General features: G+C 51.8%; 5 protein-coding genes across 5 annotated transcripts; 4 read left to right on the forward strand and 1 right to left on the reverse strand.

The window, feature by feature from the left end:
• Positions 1–1,358: 1,358 nt before the first annotated feature.
• H6S33_011814 (uncharacterized protein) lies at positions 1,359–5,050 on the forward strand (the record flags this gene model as incomplete). Its single annotated transcript, XM_044843157.1, has 7 exons — positions 1,359–1,513; positions 1,640–1,752; positions 1,828–1,920; positions 2,007–2,117; positions 2,179–2,262; positions 2,323–4,819; positions 4,888–5,050. The coding sequence occupies 7 exons, from the start codon at positions 1,359–1,361 to the stop codon at positions 5,048–5,050; spliced, it is 3,216 nt and encodes a 1,071-aa protein (XP_044695482.1).
• Positions 5,051–7,920: 2,870 nt separating this feature from the next.
• H6S33_011815 (uncharacterized protein) lies at positions 7,921–9,274 on the forward strand (the record flags this gene model as incomplete). The annotated part of the gene is made up of 2 exons (XM_044843158.1): positions 7,921–8,034; positions 8,153–9,274. The coding sequence occupies 2 exons, from the start codon at positions 7,921–7,923 to the stop codon at positions 9,272–9,274; spliced, it is 1,236 nt and encodes a 411-aa protein (XP_044695483.1).
• Positions 9,275–12,632: 3,358 nt separating this feature from the next.
• Positions 12,633–14,542, forward strand: H6S33_011816 (uncharacterized protein; the record flags this gene model as incomplete). The annotated part of the gene is made up of 2 exons (XM_044843159.1): positions 12,633–12,841; positions 12,898–14,542. The coding sequence occupies 2 exons, from the start codon at positions 12,633–12,635 to the stop codon at positions 14,540–14,542; spliced, it is 1,854 nt and encodes a 617-aa protein (XP_044695484.1).
• A 181-nt stretch (positions 14,543–14,723) lies between these two features.
• On the forward strand, positions 14,724–15,488 carry H6S33_011817 (uncharacterized protein; the record flags this gene model as incomplete). The annotated part of the gene is made up of 1 exon (XM_044843160.1): positions 14,724–15,488. The coding sequence occupies one exon, from the start codon at positions 14,724–14,726 to the stop codon at positions 15,486–15,488; it is 765 nt and encodes a 254-aa protein (XP_044695485.1).
• A 1,106-nt stretch (positions 15,489–16,594) lies between these two features.
• Positions 16,595–18,161, reverse strand: H6S33_011818 (uncharacterized protein; the record flags this gene model as incomplete). Its single annotated transcript, XM_044843161.1, has 5 exons — positions 16,595–17,590; positions 17,644–17,808; positions 17,859–17,935; positions 17,986–18,060; positions 18,119–18,161. The coding sequence occupies 5 exons, from the start codon at positions 18,159–18,161 to the stop codon at positions 16,595–16,597; spliced, it is 1,356 nt and encodes a 451-aa protein (XP_044695486.1).
• Between the last annotated feature and the right edge of the window lie 1,306 nt (positions 18,162–19,467).

Raw genomic sequence — 19,467 nt, forward strand, 5'->3', positions numbered from 1 at the left:
AGATTTGGCAGGGTAGAAAGTTCACTTTTGGGGGGGGGGGGGGGGGGGTGAAGGGTTCGTGCAACACTGAATTTGGTAGAATGGGAAGTTCGCAGAACTTCTTGACCTTTGCCGGCTAAACCATAATTCTTTGGTGACGGAACTTTCGGCTTTTGGTAGTGCAACTTTCAATGTTGTTGTTAGCAGAACATTTTTCACTTTTCGAGGGCGTCGAATGATCTCAACTTCCACTGAAAAGTCACTCTCTCTATAAGGGTCACACCCCAAAAAAAAATGAGAAAACGTACTAAGGGTATTCTTATAGCGAAAAACATGTTAACACTACATACTGAAAAAAAAGTAGCCCGCGGACCGGGCTCCTTATAGGACGAGTATTCTTATAGAGAGTACCCTTACAGGGAGAGTCGACTGTATCGGGACACCGCTGTACCTACATGTACTGCACGTAGAGTTCAACTGTTGAGCTACTAGTAGTGGCTCAACCCCCACATTTTTCCGGGCGGGCCATCCTCGTGATACCGCGTGTCGTGGTGGGCGCCACACTGTAGCTAGCTACGTCAGCCAGAGCGATCCTCGCCTTCCCCTGCCGATTTTTGATCCCACCACACGCACACCCACACCCACACCCACACCCACACACCCAACCCCAAGGCTTTAGCCGCAGCAGCGTATCAATGGATTTGGGGGGGGGGGGGGGGGGGGGCGGTTCCGTAACTGCGGAGAGATGAGATCCAGCCCGTCCCAGCTGCGCGCGCCCCGGCCCCCGGAGGGCCTGATCAAGGCGGTAGGTATGTGGGTAGAGTAGATTGAGTAGAGCAGGTAGGGCGAGGAGGAGCAGTAGTCTGGTTAGTAGAGTAGTAGGACAGAGAGATACACGCAGATACATGTCGGCACTGGATCTGGCTAAGACTGGTGTGTCTATCATGTATCATATCGGGATCATATCAGCGGTAGAAATGGATGCCTAAGCTAAATACATGTAGTAGAAGCTAGCTGGAGTTGTAGCGGGCAAGCAGACTGACACGGGGCCTATCTGATCTGCCTATCTCATCGATTCAACCAACCCGCCCAACACACACACGCTCTCTCTCTCCCCCGTCGTCGTCTCCTCTCTTCCTCTCCATCTACCTACCTACCTACCTCTCTCTCTCTCTCTCTCTCTCTCTCTTCTCTCCTTCCCTTCTTCTTCTTCTTCACCTACATCGCCACTGTCCACTCTCCCTTCCATCCCTCCTTTACCTCTACACCTTTCATCCCTTCCCACGATCACTCTCACTTACAACACCTAACCCACCACATACACCACCCACCCCCCCCCCCCGTTGCGTTGCGTTGCCCGGGCCACACCCCCCGCACCCATGCTACGCGACCTCGGAGCCACGCTCCTCCTCGCATCGTCGGCCCTCTCGCTCGTGAGCGCGGCCTCCAACCGCTCCCTCGCCGTCGACTACAGCCTTCTCCAGAGCCAGGCGGCATGGAGCCTCGACAGCCGCCCGCCGGAATGCCCGCCTTGGTGAGTAGTTACCTACACTTGGCGTGTTTGTGGGGGAGGCAGGCAGGGGAGGGAGCAGGGTTGGTTGGGTGGTTAGTCTGTGTGGAGTGGGTTAGCTGACAAGGCGCGTGTCTGTGTGGTCGGTAGCTTCAACTGTCTGCTGCCCGCGTTCAACTGCAAGCAGTATGCCGAGTGCAGCACGCACGATGGGAAGTGTGAATGCCCGCCGGGCTTTGGCGGGGATAATTGTTTGGAGCCGCGTATGTGTCCTGACTTCCGGCCGCGGTGGTGGCGTTGCTGGGGTGTGGGCTAATGGGATTGTTGGGTGCTGCTAGTTTGTGGGTCGCTGGCCGGCGACAATCACAGGCCCGTGAAGGGCAAGGAGCCTTGCGAGTGCGACGAGGGCTGGACTGGAATCAATTGCAATGGTTTGTGGCACTGGGCAGCTTGGGGGGTAGGGTAGGGGTGGGGCGGGAACTACAGGCTGATTGATTGTGTGTGTGTGTGTGGATAGTTTGCGAGACGGACGATGCGTGTGACGCCCTCATGCCGCAGCGTGAGGGTGGCGTTTGCTACAAGCAGGGCATTGCGGTCAAGCAGAATTACCAGCAGTGTGATGTTACGAGTATGTGGCTGGCTACCCACGGTAAAGAACTGAACCGGGACCCGAGGCTAATGGTGAGCAGATCGGAAGATCCTGGAGATGTTGAAGAGGAACCCGCAGGTCACGTTCGGATGCAACAAGGAGAAGGAGGAGTGTACTTTCCAGTGTAGGTGTTTCCGGCCGGCTGGTTAGGTTGGTTATGGGCTAACATGTTGGGGTTGTATAGTCTGGGTTGACCAGGTCGAGTCGTTCTACTGCGCTCTTGACGAGTGCGAATGGGAGCTGCAGAGTACACACGATAAAAACGTTACAGACTACGAGTGTAAGAAGGTCAAGTGCGAGTGTATTCCGGGCCGCACCCTCTGTGGTGAGGGTGGCACCATCGATCTCACAGAGTTCTTGACAGAAGGAATTACTGGGCCCGCGACATTCTCTTGCGATTCTTCAAAGTCGAAGGATTCGTGCTATTTCTCGGAGCCTGCAATGAACGACGTCATCTCCTCCATCTTTGGAGATGAGAGCATTCTGTTGGATTGTAACGCGGGTGAATGTTTGCACAAATCGGAAGTCCCTGGATACAGCAGACCGATCAAGACCATCAACAAGCCTCTTATTGCTGGTGTCATTGCCGGATGTGCTTTGTTCATACTTGCTGTAGTTTTGGGTCTTTGGTATCTTGGCAGGCGCTCAACCCAGCGCAATGGCGCAATCCGTCTCGCAGAAGAAGACGATGAGGCAAGCCGTCTTGGTGTGGAGCACAGACCTGCGTCATTGCACTTCGAGAAGGTTTCTTACTCGCTCAATGAGAAGACTATCCTCAAGGATGTCAGCGGTGTTGTCAATTCCGGGCAAGTTATGGCTATCATGGGACCCTCCGGAGCAGGAAAGACTACCTTCCTGGACATCCTCGCGAGGAAGAATAAGCGTGGTAATGTCCAGGGAAATATCTACGTCAATGGATCTTTGGTGTCGGACGAGGAGTACAGAGAGGTTATTGGTTTCGTTGATCAGGAAGACACTATGATGCCGACACTCACGGTCTACGAGACGATTCTCAACTCTGCGCTTCTTAGACTCCCGAGAGATATGAGCTTCCAGGCTAAGGACACCCGTGTTATGGAGGTTATGGCACAGCTTGGAATTTTAGCAATTAAGGACCAGCTTATTGGAACATCAGAGGACAATGGACTTCGCGGCATCTCTGGGGGTGAGAAGAGGCGTGTTGGAATTGCCTGTGAATTGGTCACCAGCCCTAGTATCCTGTTTTTGGACGAGCCTACCAGCGGACTGGACAGCTTCAACGCCTACAATGTGGTCGAGTGTTTGGTCAACCTTGCAAGGAACTACCGCCGTACTGTGGTCTTCACTATCCATCAGCCGAAGAGTAACATTGTCGCGCTTTTCGATCAATTGGTGCTTTTGGCAAAGGGAAGATGTGTCTACTCAGGCCCTTTTGACAAGTGCCAGAGATACTTTGATCAGCAGGGTTACCCGTGTCCTCAAGGCTTCAACATTGCGGATTATCTCGTCGACTTGACAATGCACGCAGACTCCCGACGCGCGCTCCCCCAAGAGGAAGATGTCTCGGAGAGCAATGAAAACTCACGCAGAAGCACAGTAACATCACCAAGCCCCAGCGAAAGCACTCCTCTCTCTTCCACCAGTTCCAAGAAGAAGGGCCGCAAGCGGGGCGGCTCAATCAGGGCTCTCCAAGAAAGGCAGCTTTTTACTCGTCGACGCTCTGAGATTGCAAACCCGCTTGGCGAAGAGGTCATGATGTCCGATGATTTGGAAGGCACCAGGGTCTGGAGAGACGTCGGTGAGCCACGCCACACCTTCGAGGAAGCAGAACACCTTCTCCCCCCCGCTCCCCAGATGAACGGTGACGCCACAGATCTCGACGTCCTGATTGCCGCCTACCAAAACTCCGACGTGGCCGCCGCCATCCGAGACGAGATCTCATCACCCGGCACATCCGAATCCAACGGCAGCGCCAACGGCTCCGCCGGCCAACGGCCCTCCAGCAGCGGCATGCGCAGTTTCAAGCGCATCGGCTGGCTCGCGCAATTCGTCATCCTCAGCCGGCGCACCTGGAAGAACCTATACCGCAACCCCATGCTCATGCTCGCGCACTACGCCATCTCGATCCTCCTCGGCGTGCTCTGCGGCTACCTCTTCTTCGGCCTCACCAGCGACATCTCGGGCTTCCAGAACCGCATGGGGCTCATCTTCTTTGTGCTCGCGCTCTTCGGCTTCAGCACGCTCACGTCGCTCAACGTCTTTGCCGCCGAGCGCACGCTCTTCCTGCGCGAGCGCGCAAACAGGTACTATGCGCCCATCACGTACTTTGCGGCCAAGGTCATCTTCGACATCGTGCCGCTGCGCATCATCCCGCCAATCATCATGGGGATGATCATGTACCCCATGGTCGGCCTGTACGCCGAGTGGCCCGAGTTCTTCAAGTTCATGCTGGTGCTCGTGCTCTTCAACCTCGCCGCCGCGGCCATCTGTCTCTTCATCGGTATCATCTTCAAGGACACGTCGCTCGCGAACTTGGTGGGGAGCCTGGTCATGCTCTTCTCGCTGCTGTTTGCCGGGCTGCTGCTCAACCACGACTCGATACCGAAGGGCGCGCTGTGGCTGCAGACGGGCAGCATCTTCCATTATGGCTTTGAGGCGCTGCTGGTCAATGAGGTTAGGTACTTGAGTCTGTATGAACATAAGTAAGTCACTCGCAATCTACCCCTAACCCTAGCTATATATCCAACATTACTAACAACTCAAAAAACAGATACGGCCTCGATATCGAAGTGCCCGGCGCCACAATCTTGAGCACCTTCGGCTTCAACTCGCTCGCATACTGGAAGGACGTGATTGGGCTGGGCGTGTTTGCGGGCAGCTTCATCATCCTGGCGTATGGTGCTATGCATCTGCTGTTGGTTGAGAAGCGGTAGTTTGGGGCTGGTTTGGTTGGTGGCGGGTGCGTAGAGAGCGCGCGCGCGCGTGTGTGTGTGAGGGCGAGGGCGAGGGAGAGGGGGAGAGAGACAGACGATACATGTATGAGTTTAAAGATCAGAAAGGACACACGGTTTTCTCGTTTTTTTTTTTACATTTTGGTTTTTATGGTTTTTTTTTCTTCTTTTTTTCTTTTCTCTTTTTTTTTTTTTGAACGGACGAGACGGCCATTAATGGTGGACATAAATTAAGACCTTGTCATAGATGATTTGATGGGTTTGTGGGAGAGTCAGTACCCCCCCCCCCTTTTTCTTCTGCAAATGATGGGCGGAAGACCATATAGGGGGGGGGGGGGGGAAGAAGGAAGAGAAAGAAAAAGAAAAAGAAAGATTTTCCCCACACAACTTCTTTTTATAAGTAAATATTTGGAGTTTTCTTTTTTTTTTTTTTTTTTTTTTTTTTTTTTGAAAGGTTATTGGTTTAGTGAGTGTTATTAATGTTTTTTTTTTATGTTTTCCTTATTTGTTGTTTCCGCTGTTTAAGAAATAAACTACATGTATGTTTTACACATGCGTTTTTTTTCGGTTCTTTTTTTGGGGGGTTTCCGCGCGTGGAAAAGACAAGATAAAATCCTGGGGATATATATATATATATATATAAAAGTCGGATCCAGAGAAATTAAAGCGGAGGTTTAAGTACTCTAAATGTTGAAAAACCTGGGGTATATACCAATGATCATGCAGTGCACCAACTCCGCCGTGCAGTGTGATGTCGCACAGGCGATCCGATCCTCGCTGTTTGTTCGGGTAGGTATATGGGGGTCTTTGGGCGATTGCATACGTAGGAAAATATCGAATATCGAATATCGAAACAAACCTGTAGATACCCCCCTCGTGAGAACCCTTACATTAGAGTAGTGCTGCTAGGTGCTGTAACCCAACGCTGTCAGGTAAGTATGTACCCCTAGGTACATGAAGGTACTTCTACTGCACGTAGAGCGCCGTCATGGCAGACCATGTGTCCAGTATTTATTAGTCGAAAGGACAAACAGACCTCGGGCCCCATGGCCAGCATCCCACCATCCCACCATCCCCTCTCTTCCTCCAAAATTAAAAAGGGACTTACCGTAGCACAACCCCACACCAACCGGTCCCGAGGAATGTTACTGGTCCTCCTCCAAGAAGACTGCGCTGCGCTGGCTATTATTACCGATGCCTTTCTCTCTCTCTCCCCACGGTTTCGGTGCCCCACATACATATGATACAGGTCTCAAAAATAAGCTCTCGGACCAGTGAACCCTTTACCTAGAAAGGTGGGTGACTAAGTTTTGTACCTGCGCCGACCCGATCTGTGGTTTCAAGCAACCACAATCATTGACACTAGCTAGAGGCTACCTAGGCTCCACTTTTTTCTCTATTTTCTCTAGCGCGCCAACCTTGAAGATCCCGCTGCGGATTCGATAATTATTACTTTGCCAAGGTTATGTCTAATGTTTAGTTGGAATTGATAGACAGCACAGCGTCTGCGATACCTGAAAGCTAGAGGCACATGGTGATGGCGCAGTTGAGTTAAGCTTCAAACCCCATCAGATTGATGTAATTTATATCTGTTTCAACCAGTTCTTTGTGTGTAGATAATAAAATTCAGTGGGCATAAAATGCGAGATAATTGTTTGAGAAGGAATATTCTACACTCATTCCTGCTTGAGCCGCAAGCATTGGTGGGGTTAAGCTGGGGGGGTAGGGATCGTGGGTTATAATTAGCACAACCCATGATCCCAGATAGCCGTTGTGCAAAGTACGGACCAGTACGAACACAGCAACGGAACGGATGCAATACGCTGAAACAAGAGAATGACAAGTCCACACTCCTGGAAAATTATCATCTCCTTTTCATATCGCATGGCCGATATTGGTGATGTGTTAGCTTTTGAAGGGGGGGTCCGAGATGAGGTAAGTCGTGGACGATTTATTATTCTTCCGCAAGTCGAGGGGAGCAGCAAAAAAAGTCGAGCCAAACAGCCACCGTTCACCGGAGAGTTTGCAGGCAGTGCCGTGTCTGTCCGAATCTCACCCACATCCTTCATGTTGTATCACAATGATGTTCTGTGGCGGAGTACTTACTCTACATGCATGTACTGTAAAGTACTTAGAGTGCCTCTTCTGTATTGCATATCCGCATGTCAATTATTTCAAACCCAAGTAACAGAGGGGAAATACATGTACTCCATGTAAACAATTCCCTGCCAAATAATCCCCTCCTCAGAAGCACTATCGTATGTAGGTGCTGTATTAACGGAATAACAGCCGAGAGTCGCTTAACCTGATAAATTTAAAGGTCAATGCCATATTTCCATTGACTTCTCGGCCACAGCCAGGGTATTCCCCATCCCCCATCTCCATCCCAAGGACTCGCCACAACCGTTCGTTCCATTCAGTTCCAGTTAAACCTGTCCTATCGACCTTCGTGTGATTTGTGGCTTGGGAGGGTCAGCGTATCATCAGCCTCCTTCTCCCCCGGTAGATCGCAGCTATTGGGCTGTCTACCCTACATACGTACTCCCGGATCCCACCTTTACCCTTTCCTTCCTCCACTCCAGTTGAACCTGTCTTCCACTCCTCCGTGTTGTTTTGACCTGGGGACCCTTTTTTTTCTGGTTTTGTCAACGTCCCAATCTCTACCCATCAAAATATAACGGATAGGCACACGCAGTAACCTGTTTTAATCTTGTTACACACTTGCTTGCTTGCGTGTTTCCGAATCTTTGTTTTGTCTCCCAAATTCTTTTGGCGCCCTTCTACTCAAATTTCCTTATCGACTCTATTTCTTTGGCGCTTTGAAGACGAGCGCTTCGGGCAATAAGTCGGTGATGAAGCTTCCGGTACTAGTAACACGTACGCTCGTTGAGAGGCGATTTCCTCATGATGATGATGATGATGAGGATGGCCCAGGAGGGTCCAGCGGTCAAGGGAAATCTCTTATAGTGAGTTTCTTATCAAGCTCTAGGAATTTCTACCTTTTGGTTTTGCTTCAGGCATCCGGAATGGTAGTTGTCTATCGTTGTTCCTATAGCTAACGCAGCTCCTCCCCACTTCCTTCAGGTAGCTGTTGTCTTCGTTGCCGTTCTTCTCTTCTCCCTATTCATCTACGTCGGTCTACGTCTTCTCCGCCGAAGTGTATCAGAGCCTCCAACCTGGCTCCCCGAATTTGTCAGATCTTGGTGGACAAAATGGCGGCCCGGTACCTATATCCCCACACCAATTTCAGAAAGAGAAGCTATCGCCGCCGCCACAGCCGCATCATCTATGTCCAGCCGCCATAGTGACCGTTCCACCAACTACAACGACAGTCGTCGTGATCGACACAGCAGTCGACGTGACCGCCATCGCGAAACCCCAACACAAGGGATTGACAGAAACACAAGTATTCGCTCTATCATGACCTTACCCGAATATCGACCTGTCGCTTCACCCGGAAAGGAGCGGACAATTGGCCGAGAAGGTGAACGGGCCGGCATCGATGTTGTACTCGAATTTCCAGAGAGTTCAACTGAGGAGGAACAAAGGAGGGAGGAGCACATGCAAGCTCTGTATGAGATTCGACTCGCACGGCAACTTGAGAGGGCGGAGGCTAGAGAGAATGCCGTAAATGGAGGAAGTAGGAATAATCGACACGCCTCGCCAGGGCCAGGGAGCGATCGGGGGAGAACTAGGGACGGCTCAAGTAGCACTTCACTAGCTGCCGCTCTTGCTGCAGTTTCGGAGAGAGAGCGAAGACTGGCCAATGTTTCATATGCCGAGGTTGGAACCGCAAGACCGGACGGATCTAGAGTTAGGGCTAGCTCAACAGCATCTGACAGAGATAACCAGCCACTGCTGAGCTCTGGGGCCAGTATGGGACGACACGGGAGAAGTGTATCGATAGAAAGTGTTGAGATGTTCAGCGCGAGACCAAGTATGGAAACCAGACCTCCAGGAGGCTCCGGTAACAGACAGGTCTCTGGTGTCAGATCAATGTTGGATGTTGATCGGGAAACTACTCCCCCGCCGCCCGATTATGGCGGTCCGCCAACGGAGCCACCGCCAGATTATGATCAGTTACATGATCTGCACGATGATGATGGCCAACATGGAAATATGAATATGCAGGTTCCATTACTACGAGTCGAGGCGGCTTCGCCCGAACCATCAAGCTTGCCCGCCTACCCCTCACAGGCACGATAATCATAGAGAATGATATATATATATATTAGTATGGAGGTTTTCTGAAGCTTTTAGGAGTAATATAACTCGCCTTTCCCCTATTACTGGTCTGAGATAGCGTGGCTATTCTTTTCTTACTTTCGTTGTATACCCCCCATTTTCTAACCATTTTATTTTTCTTTTGGGCAAATTCTTTACTTGGGCGTTTGTATTCATCGTTACTCACTATACCATGCGGTGGTTCTTTTTTTCTCCTTGAGCTTTTGTTCGTCGCGGCGAATAGGGTTGGAGGCTGTTATTGTTTTGTGGTGCTGTTAGTGGGGAGTTTGAAGGTAGATGAAGCATCGAGAGCTACAGCTAGAGGTGTAGTGATCTAGAAATGAACCTACATTTGTGAAACACGATGATCATAATTAAGCACCAATTTACTTCGCGGTACTTGATCTTGTAAGGTTGAATCGAGGCTCTGCATCTGGCCCGAGTGATCCTGTGTGTTTTAACTATGATTACAACCACACCCCTGAGGGTTGGTTCGCTGAGATTTAATCGAAGTAAAAGGAACTAGGTTCAAATATATAATTTAGTATGACCACCTCGCTTCGTATTCAGGGCCGATGTCGACATCAGTGCGTCCGCTAACAAAAGCAGCATTAGTTCCGAGAGAACCCTCGCAGGGCAGGTAATCTATAGATACCGCGCTCCCGGTGGCAGTCAAAACCTTTCAGAAAGTGCAATCCATTCATTTTATCATGAGGGTTCATTACTTACTACGCAAAAGGATTATGCCTGTAGGAATGTTGGCGTGGTGTCCTACACACCGGTGTCTTTTGACATGAGTACATATCTTGAGTATTGTAGGTCAAAGCTGTATAACCGGCAAGTGAGTTGATAGATTTGCTTGCCGCAAAGTATTTCCACTTGAGAGAGTGGAGGGGATGAAGTTTGTGTTCAAGTCTAGGAGTGGAACGCTGCGAAGGGGTTGCGAGTGTCTCAGAGTCTCAGGAAGAGTGTAGGCAATTGTTTCGGAGGCAACTGTAGTCACAGCTTAGTTCAAAGGTAACTGCAGTCACATTTTATTTCACTCATAACAGATATACGTGTACATTTATCCAATATCATTGCGAACCAAGCCAATACAGTAGTGTCATACACACAAACGAAGTACCACGTAGTGTTTACGCTTTGAAACAAGCATAGGAGGAAAGCTAATCCATATAGAATACAGGCAGTCAAATACGCTCTATGTCACCATGAAAGGTTTTATCGGTTTATCCACAGCAAGAAGCTGTATGTGGGCGTATAAATACAAAATCAACGTTCACGTTAATCTCGGGCGGGAGGCCGGCTAGACACGTATTGATTGACGAGTGAGAACCTGTGATCATACTAATACCGCCTACATACATACTTGTACGCACGGAGACGCCAAGAACTTTTAACTCTGTTTATGCTCTACGTTTTAGTCCTATTCGCATTACAGAAATTCTAGCTCTAATGTCCCTTACCACCATGCTAGCCTCTACTCTGTCTATGGTGTTGGCCGGTTCTCTTAGGCAAAGGTGGGTCTTAAAAGAGTTGAACAAAGTGAGGTGGTTCTATTTAGAAGTCGAATTGTCCAGCTACAAGTACATGTACCTGTAGTTATAGGCTAGGACCAGATCATGACACCGTGGTCTAGGCCCATACACGACAGCTCCCCCTACAGTGTCCTTAAGCCGCTAGAACCGCAGCATTTGCCAGTCAACTCAGTCTCTCGAAAACTACATGTAGATATAGCCCCTTGATACTTATGTGGCCAAGAACAAATCTTGAACCTCACTTCACCAATATGGGTCGACGGCGTAAGATAACCCACAATTTGGATGATATAGATACCAACGCCGTATACCTATCGCTCTCAAAATAATTACCCCCCACCGAGCAGCTAAAATCGGCTTATCTAGTAGCTTCCTGGTCAAGGAAGTGATTGAGGAATTGTCAACTACTAGTGATATTTCTACCGGCACAAGGGAGTTTGATCAAGGCTTCCTAGGAATAGCTGCAAACTGTATATATTTCATCGATTGCCGTTCCTTCTGTCTTCGTATCTACCCACCACTGACACCTGCAGATCTACTAAACCCTTAGATATCTACCACTACCTACTGATACTACTGATCCTTCCGATAGCAAGAGCTTTTATAGCACTCGGGAGTGTTTATGGGAACTGATTTATCCAGGCGGTGGATATATTGTCTCGTTTGGAGGTGACAATGTGAGTAGTAATCATCCACGTTGTAGCCCTTGTTTTGATCTTGTGGCTGCTGTTTCTATTTCTGACCAGATGGCTAACCAGAGCGGGGAGGTACGATAACTACATATAAAATTCGTCAGTACACCCCGTAATACTTAAGGTTTAGACCCGAAATCTTATGAGAGATGTATCAGGGGTTTCTGAGGTGTAACTTCGATTCCCAGGTATCACGAGATTGCGGGAGAGGACTCAACCGTCAAGCCCGTAGCTTCGCAAGAAAAGAGTTACAGTTTTTTAAGTCTGGTTGAGGGCGTGTCAGCCCCTCAACGCGCCATTCCAAGGTTTAGAGCGCAGCTGCCGGTGCTAGCAGCTAGAATACAAAGACAGACAGGCGTCTTGGCGCGAGTGATCTTTCATGATTGTGAATTTTCCTCATGGAGTCCTCGTTGAGAGGATAAAGGTCTATTAACGAATGTCATTAGGCAGGGTCTCTTCCGAAGTTATGACTGCCTACATGCGTATATGCACTCATACGAAGGGTATTCTAGGCGCAGGAGCTGAATTAAGTACTGACTGCCACGAGGGAATCCCACGGGAGCGGGCACCACCGACCAACTATACGAAAAGTATACAGATATTCTGCTTCTTGAAAATAGGAAGCGGGGAATAGGCTCGTAGCTATAGGCGGTGTTATAGAGTCTTGCTGCCGCCTGAATTTCGGATGCTAGATGACGGGCTGTTCGGAGGCCAGTGTTTTCGTTGGAACCACGGCCTATAAGTAGGAGGAGAACTCTACCTATTGATGCAACATTGCTTCCTTATATTCCCATCCCCGAATGTCGCTTCTTCCAAGCTCTGTTCTGCAGTAGAGCTCATTTACTCCTGGGTTCGTAGCCCTAACCCACAAACCGCCACTAACCGAACAGTCTTGGCGCCCGTCCACGGTAGCACAAGCATATCGTAACACGTGACCTCACTCCTTCGCACTCATACACTTGCATTCATTCGTTCTCTCCTTCGTTCCTTCCCCTCCTTCGTTCCTTCCCCTCCACGAACAACAATTCTCCCCCACCGCGCGTCTATCACCCACCGCCCCCAACTTCAATTCAGGCCGCCGGTGGATGACACCCCATCCCCGAATTAGCAATGGTGGAAAAACGGAAACGCTACATGGCCGTCCGAGAGACAACCTCCGCAAAACGTCGCAGCCCAAGTCCTACAACCACTGCCGGTGCGACACCTGAGCTCGCCCATGATGTGCCAACGACGTTTGCGAGGGATGGACCGTTGCCGGTGCTGCCGGTGCGACAGGAGAAGGAGCTACCGTTGAAGGAGTATAAGAGTGTGGCCGAGAGGTGCGTTTTCACTGTTACTGCTTCTTGCTGAGTTTTGGGTGGCTAACTTGCAGCAGTCGAGTCATGCAAGAATCGCTCGAACGCTCACGCCGCAAATGGGTCGACGGCGACATCTTCGAAAAGTTCTGGACCAAGCCGCTCAAGTCACGGAGGCTCGACCCCGTCGAGATGGAGAAGAACCCGGGGAAGGACTGCATGACCAGGCTCGGGAGTGCCACGCTGAGCTGCAAGCCGCACAAGTTCGAGATCAAACTTTTCGGCGTTCTCGAACCTGTTAAGGTCCCCCCCGCACCTCCTGTCCCCACCCCTGCCCCGCCACCGCAAATGCAACCGCAAACTCTACAGAGACAGCCACAGCAGATGCAGCCGGTCAATGGGATGCAGCAGGGAGCTCCGTTTGCGGGGACTGCGCAGCCGGTACAGCAGCAGGTGCAGACATCGGCGGTACCACACCCGCAGCCGGCCACTCAAGGACATGTTGCTGCTGCTCCGCAGCATTATGTGCCAGCCCAGGCTCCGACCCAGCGCCCGATGCACCTTACTCCACAGCAGCAGCAGCACCCGCAACACCAACAGCACCCACAGCATCAACAACAACACCAACAACACCCTCAACATCTGCAACACCCGCAACATCCACAACACCCGCAACACCCGCAATATCGCCCCCAACAACAGCATCACCCCCAACAGCCCCCACACCCGCAGCAGCCAGGACCACCTCGACCAGATCCCGTCATCCAGTCGTTGGCAATCCGGGCTGCCGAAGATCCCGAGCTGAAGGCCCTCATGAGGATCGTCGCCTCCGGGAAGGCGACCCAGGAACAATTAAAGATCTTCCAGGGCCATATTGATGCATTGACTCCACAACCACTTGTGCCGACCGCCGCCCGACCAATTGCTCCTACGCAAGGGCTTGTCAATCCCCAGCCACAGGCCCGACCCCAGCAAATGCACCCGCACCCGCACCAGCACCCGCAGCATCTCCAGCATCTCCAACACCCTCAACATCTCCAGCATCAACAGCACATGCAGCATCCTCACAACCAGCAACAGCAGCACCCCCATCCGTCATACATGGTGCAACACCTGCACCCCCAGTACCAGCAGGCCCACCAAGCTCCACGCCCGCAGCAGGTAGCACCCCCGAAGCCGAAGCCCTTCCCGCAGCCGCCAAAACAGGAGATCACCGCTATAGTCTTCGAGTTCACCGACCCATACAGCCAGGGCGACCGCTTCCTGTTCCCGAAATACTCGATCCTCGAGTACTCCAAGAACGGCATGATGGTCATCGCATCCTTCATGGTGACTCGCAAGCCCATCGACGACCTCGACGAATACTACCAGCCGCTCACCATCACCCTGGAATCAACGAGCCCGCGCAACCTCGAGATCCTCCAGCGGGTCGTCAAGGACGCGGACACAACACGGGAGCACATGAAGAAGCTCATGGCGACACTCAAGCGCGCGGACGACAGCTTCCTCGCATTCCGGCTGCGACGCGAGCCCGGCGACGTGGTCCCCGATAGGCTTGATGCGCCGCTGCTGCTGCCGCCGCCACCGCCGCCGGGCCGCGCGAGGGAGAGTAGAGTAAGGAGAGACGCGAGCACGCCGGTGGTGCCCGGGGAGACGAGGGAAGCGCCGCGTGGACCAAGGGTCAAGAATGTGAAGAAGGTTCGTGCTTTAAAAAGTTCTTGTTAAATTATTTTTTTTATTTTTCGTTTTTTATCTACCTTTCATTTTTTTTCTCTCGAGGTGTGTGTGTGGTTCGCGGCGGGCACAAAATAAAAATAACTTCTCTCTACTACTTTCTTGGTTTTTTTTCTTTTCTTACTCTCTCTCTCTCGATTCCGTTTTGAAATAGAACACGGTCATAGCTAAAATGCGTTTCTTCGATGACCACCAGGCATTACCGCGAGAGCCTACCACTGCTGCCACTACCAATACCACTACTACAAACACTCCCACAAGCACCCCCACTGCCAATACCACCACTCCACCAGCAACCACCTCCCACCCCCTCCCCACCAGCCCCCACCCCAAACCCCCCAAGCCCCCGCGCTCGCGCAAAGGCCGCATCGCCGACCCCACCAAGTCGTGCACGATCTGCAAAACCTCCAAAACCTCGCTCTGGCGCAAGGCAGACATCGACGGCGAGAACGTCACCGTGTGTAATGCGTGCGGCATCAAGTGGAAGACGAATGCGCAGCGCGCGGCGCAGCAGGTGGTCGGCGACACGATTGTGGTGAAGGGAGTGGAGGAGGGGAATGGGGGCGGGGTGACGGGGATGGATGTGGGGACGGGCGTGGGAGGGACGGGGGTGGCAGTGGGAATGGGGCCGGTGGTGGGGATGCAGATGGGGGGGTTGCTGCCGGGTGCGGTTGGTACTGCGCCGGTGATTGCTCCTGCGGTTCCTCAGGTGGGTGTGCCGGCGGGTGCGCCGATGGTTATTCCTGCAGTTGTGCCTGTGGCTGCTCCGGTGGTTGCGCCTGTGGTTGCTCCTACGGTTGCCCCTACAGTTGCTCCTGTTGCCGCTGCACCGCCGCCGATACAGACACAACCGCAACCGCAGACGCAACCACAGATACAGGTGCAGACCCAACCGCAGACGCAGACGCAGACACCCCAAGATGCGCCAGTGGCCTAGCCTCACCGTAACTAAGTCCAAACCCAAACCCAGTAGACCACATCTACATAATACAACCCCCCTCCCCCCTCCCCACATCCCACTCCATTCCGCGACTCTAGAAAGCCCGTGGCTTCATGACCATCGCCACCCCGGCCCCCTTCGGCTACGTTTGGTTAGCTCATTAGTTTACCGTTAGGACCTTTTTCTCTTTTCCTCTTTTTTTTCTTTCTCGTTGTACGCGCTGTGCGTATCGTTTCGGTGTCAATGGCGTTTTAGTTTTCTGTTTGAAATTGGGAAGCATTGAAATTCGAAATTGTAGTAGCGCTTTGTTATGTGCTCATGATCATGACCAGGTCGGGGCGGGGTATACGTAGTACTAGTAATATAATATTTGCTGTTTTTCTCTCTGGTTGGTTGGTTGTATTAATAGTGGTAGTACATGAGGTTGGTGATAGTAGTGGTAGTACATGTAGTAGTTGAAGAAGGAGGGATGGATATGGGCCAGTAGTACAAAGGAACGAATTTGGAACCAGTCGACGATCGTGGGGGGGTGTCCTTTATCTATATATCAATCGGTGGAGTGCGGCCGGAAAGAAGTGACCGGGTGGGTGTAAGAGTGCGAGTGATGGGTTGTGACCGTATTGTATGTAGGGTGTGCTCCGGGTTGCAGAAGCGGGCAGGAGGCGTAAGTAAATGCATCCGGCAGCGAAGAAAGAGTTAGAGGATATAGGCAGAAGTATCCCAGCGCGGCGGCGCCTGACCTCTCTCAAAAAGTGCTGTATAGATTATTTCCCCATGCTCCGGTAGAAAAAGCAATGTTGATTTGCCTAGACTATGGCTTGGGTTTGTGCTGAGGGTGGATTTTTGATGGGGGTATTTCTGCTCTTGTAGTGCAATTGCGTCTTGGGTCGGTTCTTGATGTGTTTTTGAGGGGCTTTGGGACTTCTATCTCGGGTGTTACTTTTTCTCGTGCTGGCGTTTAATATATAATATCACTCGTCTGCCACCAGAAGCTTACACAACACAATGCTAAGACTAAAAACAACTACACATTCACAAATAAGGTATATTTATTACAAACAGCTATGTAACACCCCCCCACCCACCCACTATACAAAGCCCCCCTAATCCTCCAACTCCTCAAACCGCCCCTCCTCCACCGCCTGCTGCACCGGATTCTTCACATCCACAACCCCCGTCTTCCTCAGCCTCTCAAACAGCACAAACATTTTCTCCGCCTCGCGCTCCTTCTCCTCCATCGTCATCCCCTCAAACGGATCCGCCTTCACCGGCTCCATCTCCACCCACTGCCCCGTCACCGGATTCACCTCCCTCGCCACCCCCTTCTCCTTCCCGACCCCCGCCCCCGAACCCATCCCGCCGTCCAGCCCCCGCGACACAAGCAGCCCAGACGCATACCCGTACCCCACGTTCTCCACATACGTCTCGGGGCTGCTTCCGCTGAGCTCAAACAGCAGCGACGCGACATGGTCGCGCAGGCCGGGCGCGGTTGCGGCGGCCGTCAGCCGCAGCAGGCGCGAGGGGAGGGTTTTGCTTGTGCCGAGGGGTGCGTCGCGCTCCTCGGGCGCGGGGAGGAGCACCTTCTGCATGTGTGCGACCACGGCCTCGGGTGCGAGCTCGAGGAGCTTCCGGAGGAGGGTGACGAGCGGGGCGGCGGCGTCGTCGAGGTCGGGGTCGCGGGTTGCGGCGTCGAGGATGGCGATGAGGCGGTCGACGAGCTTGAATTCGGCGCCGGGGGGGAAGAGGGCGGGGGTGGTGGCGGTGAGGGGGAGGGAGAGGGGGGCGTTGATGAGGTGGATTATGGTGCCTTGGAGGGGGGGGCTGGGGAGGGTGATGGTTGTGAGGAGGGTGAGGAGCGGGGGGAGGGTGATAAGGAGGTGGGGGGATGCGGTGTGGTGGCCGAGGCTGAAGAGGAGCTTGAGGGTCTCGGTTAGTGCCATTTCTTGCATCTGCATGTGGGGGGCGGTGGTGTGTCGGTCGAGCGCTGCGGCGAGCGAGGCGGGGAGAGTGGTGTCTAGCAGTCCTGGGGGCACTGGTGGGGTGAAGGTGGCCAGGAAAAGGATGCGTGAGAGGAGGAACTCGTCGTCTATGGATGCGGTCTATCATGACCATTAGCAGGCGCAATTATATTGGGTGGGTTTAGAAGATGTACTTCGAATCGTTCAGCAGCCTTGAGTGCATATCCGAGGTCCACGAAGATCTGGCGACAGTCCGGATTGAGGAGGAGCGCGTTCGCAAGGCATCTCAGCGCCTCCCGGGAAGTTGAGATGTCGGAATTAGGCTGGTCAAAGGCGTATTTTCCCAATGTGTCGATTCCCTAGTACTGTAAGCTGTTGTTGACCATAAGTGTAAGTAGAGGGCCTCTACCTCTCTGGTGAAGATGGCGCCGCTACCGTTAGGGTCTCTCCCATGGACCTTGAGGTGCTCGAGGGTCGCGGTGCGCTCTAGAGAATTAGCAAAGCTAGACGCAGGAACGCGCAAGGTTGAAGCTTACGAGCTGGAGTGAGCGTCGGGTTCGTGAGGTCTGTGGAAAGAACGTTGAGGAGGCGCTCAACGGATGCCTGCTTTGCTGGGAGATGTTAGCTGGTGGGAGACGAGAGCAAGCTTAAGGGGTTGAGGGGCATTACGTTCGCCGGGCTTGGGCTGCGCACTAGCTGGTAGAGAGGCCATTCTTGTTGAAGAATGCTGTATTGTTAATTGGGTATCACGGGCTTGTTGATGCGGCACCAGAGGCAGGGAGTGGTCCTGGAGTGGATGGAGGTTGTTGAACTGGGAACCCTCAGGCGACGTCACAGTGCACCCTCTTGGGCCTGAGGTTACACAAGCCACAAGCAAGGGTGGCGAGACCCTGGCCCACAAGGATGGATAGTTATCCCCCAGATCTGAAGACAGCATAACGAGGTCTATAAGGCTTATTTACCCAAATTATATTAGCAGAGTCCCATTATTGACGGTGGTTCGGTGGTGGCCAATAATTCTGAGTGGTTCGACATCGTATCAGACATGGTGCATCACTCGGTCGGATAGTCCGCCCACCCAAGAGTTAGCACAGTGGATCGGGCACCAAGAAGAGAGATTTTGTACCGAACCCAAGAAATCTGATTCAATTTCTCCATTTCTAGCTCTTGTTACAAGGCATTCATACGCCCTGGGAGGCTCTGTTGTTTTCCTGGCTGCAAGTTAATGGGCTGCTCGAGAAAATGCATGTGGGCAGAAGAGTAAGCCAGTGCACGTGGCCAGAGAGCTAGGATGAAAGTCCCTAATTTAGCTTTCATTAGAGACACCGTTTCTATAAAACACCTGTCCTACCGGTAATGTGTTAGTGTCTTCTATACGAGTCACAATACTTGTCCTATGGTACACAAACCCTTCATATCCTCAATCATAGACGGTCACTCGGGCGCCCGAGCTATCCGCCATGATGTGCCAACTCGGATCACATTTTAGGTTTGAAACCGGCCAATACTATCTCCACGGTAGAGCCTGTTTGTCTATTATAGCGCCCATGTCTACACAGGAAACGGTGATTCCCTTCTTGTTGTACCTCATTAAATTGTTTAATATACAAGTTTGCGTTTAAAGATTAATTCGGGCTCTAGATCTGGGCTGGGTATGATTCAGTAAGATTAAATGTGTGAGCCATTCTATCGGTTTTTTCCCTGGGTGTTTAGCTTTCCCAACCACATCCATTCTATTAAAACTGAAATATTCTAGAATTGAGCCCCAATCACTATGGCACAGATCAGGCACCCCGCTGGTGGTCTTGGGTAAGAAAATGATATATGACCGCCTGTATATACGGCAATTTTAAGTATGATAAGCGCAGCGTATATGTAGCCTAGTAGCACAATTTAAGAGTCACGGATACATATATGCACTTTAGATAGAAACCACTGTGCATTGGGTAACAACCGACGGAGACATTGAATTATTCAACTGTTGCTTCAACAAAGAAGCCCAATCATTCCCCCAGTGA

Source organism: Morchella sextelata (assembly GCF_020137385.1).
Source record: "Morchella sextelata strain SCLS chromosome Unknown scls_7, whole genome shotgun sequence".
In the NCBI taxonomy this organism is placed as follows: domain Eukaryota; kingdom Fungi; phylum Ascomycota; class Pezizomycetes; order Pezizales; family Morchellaceae; genus Morchella; species Morchella sextelata.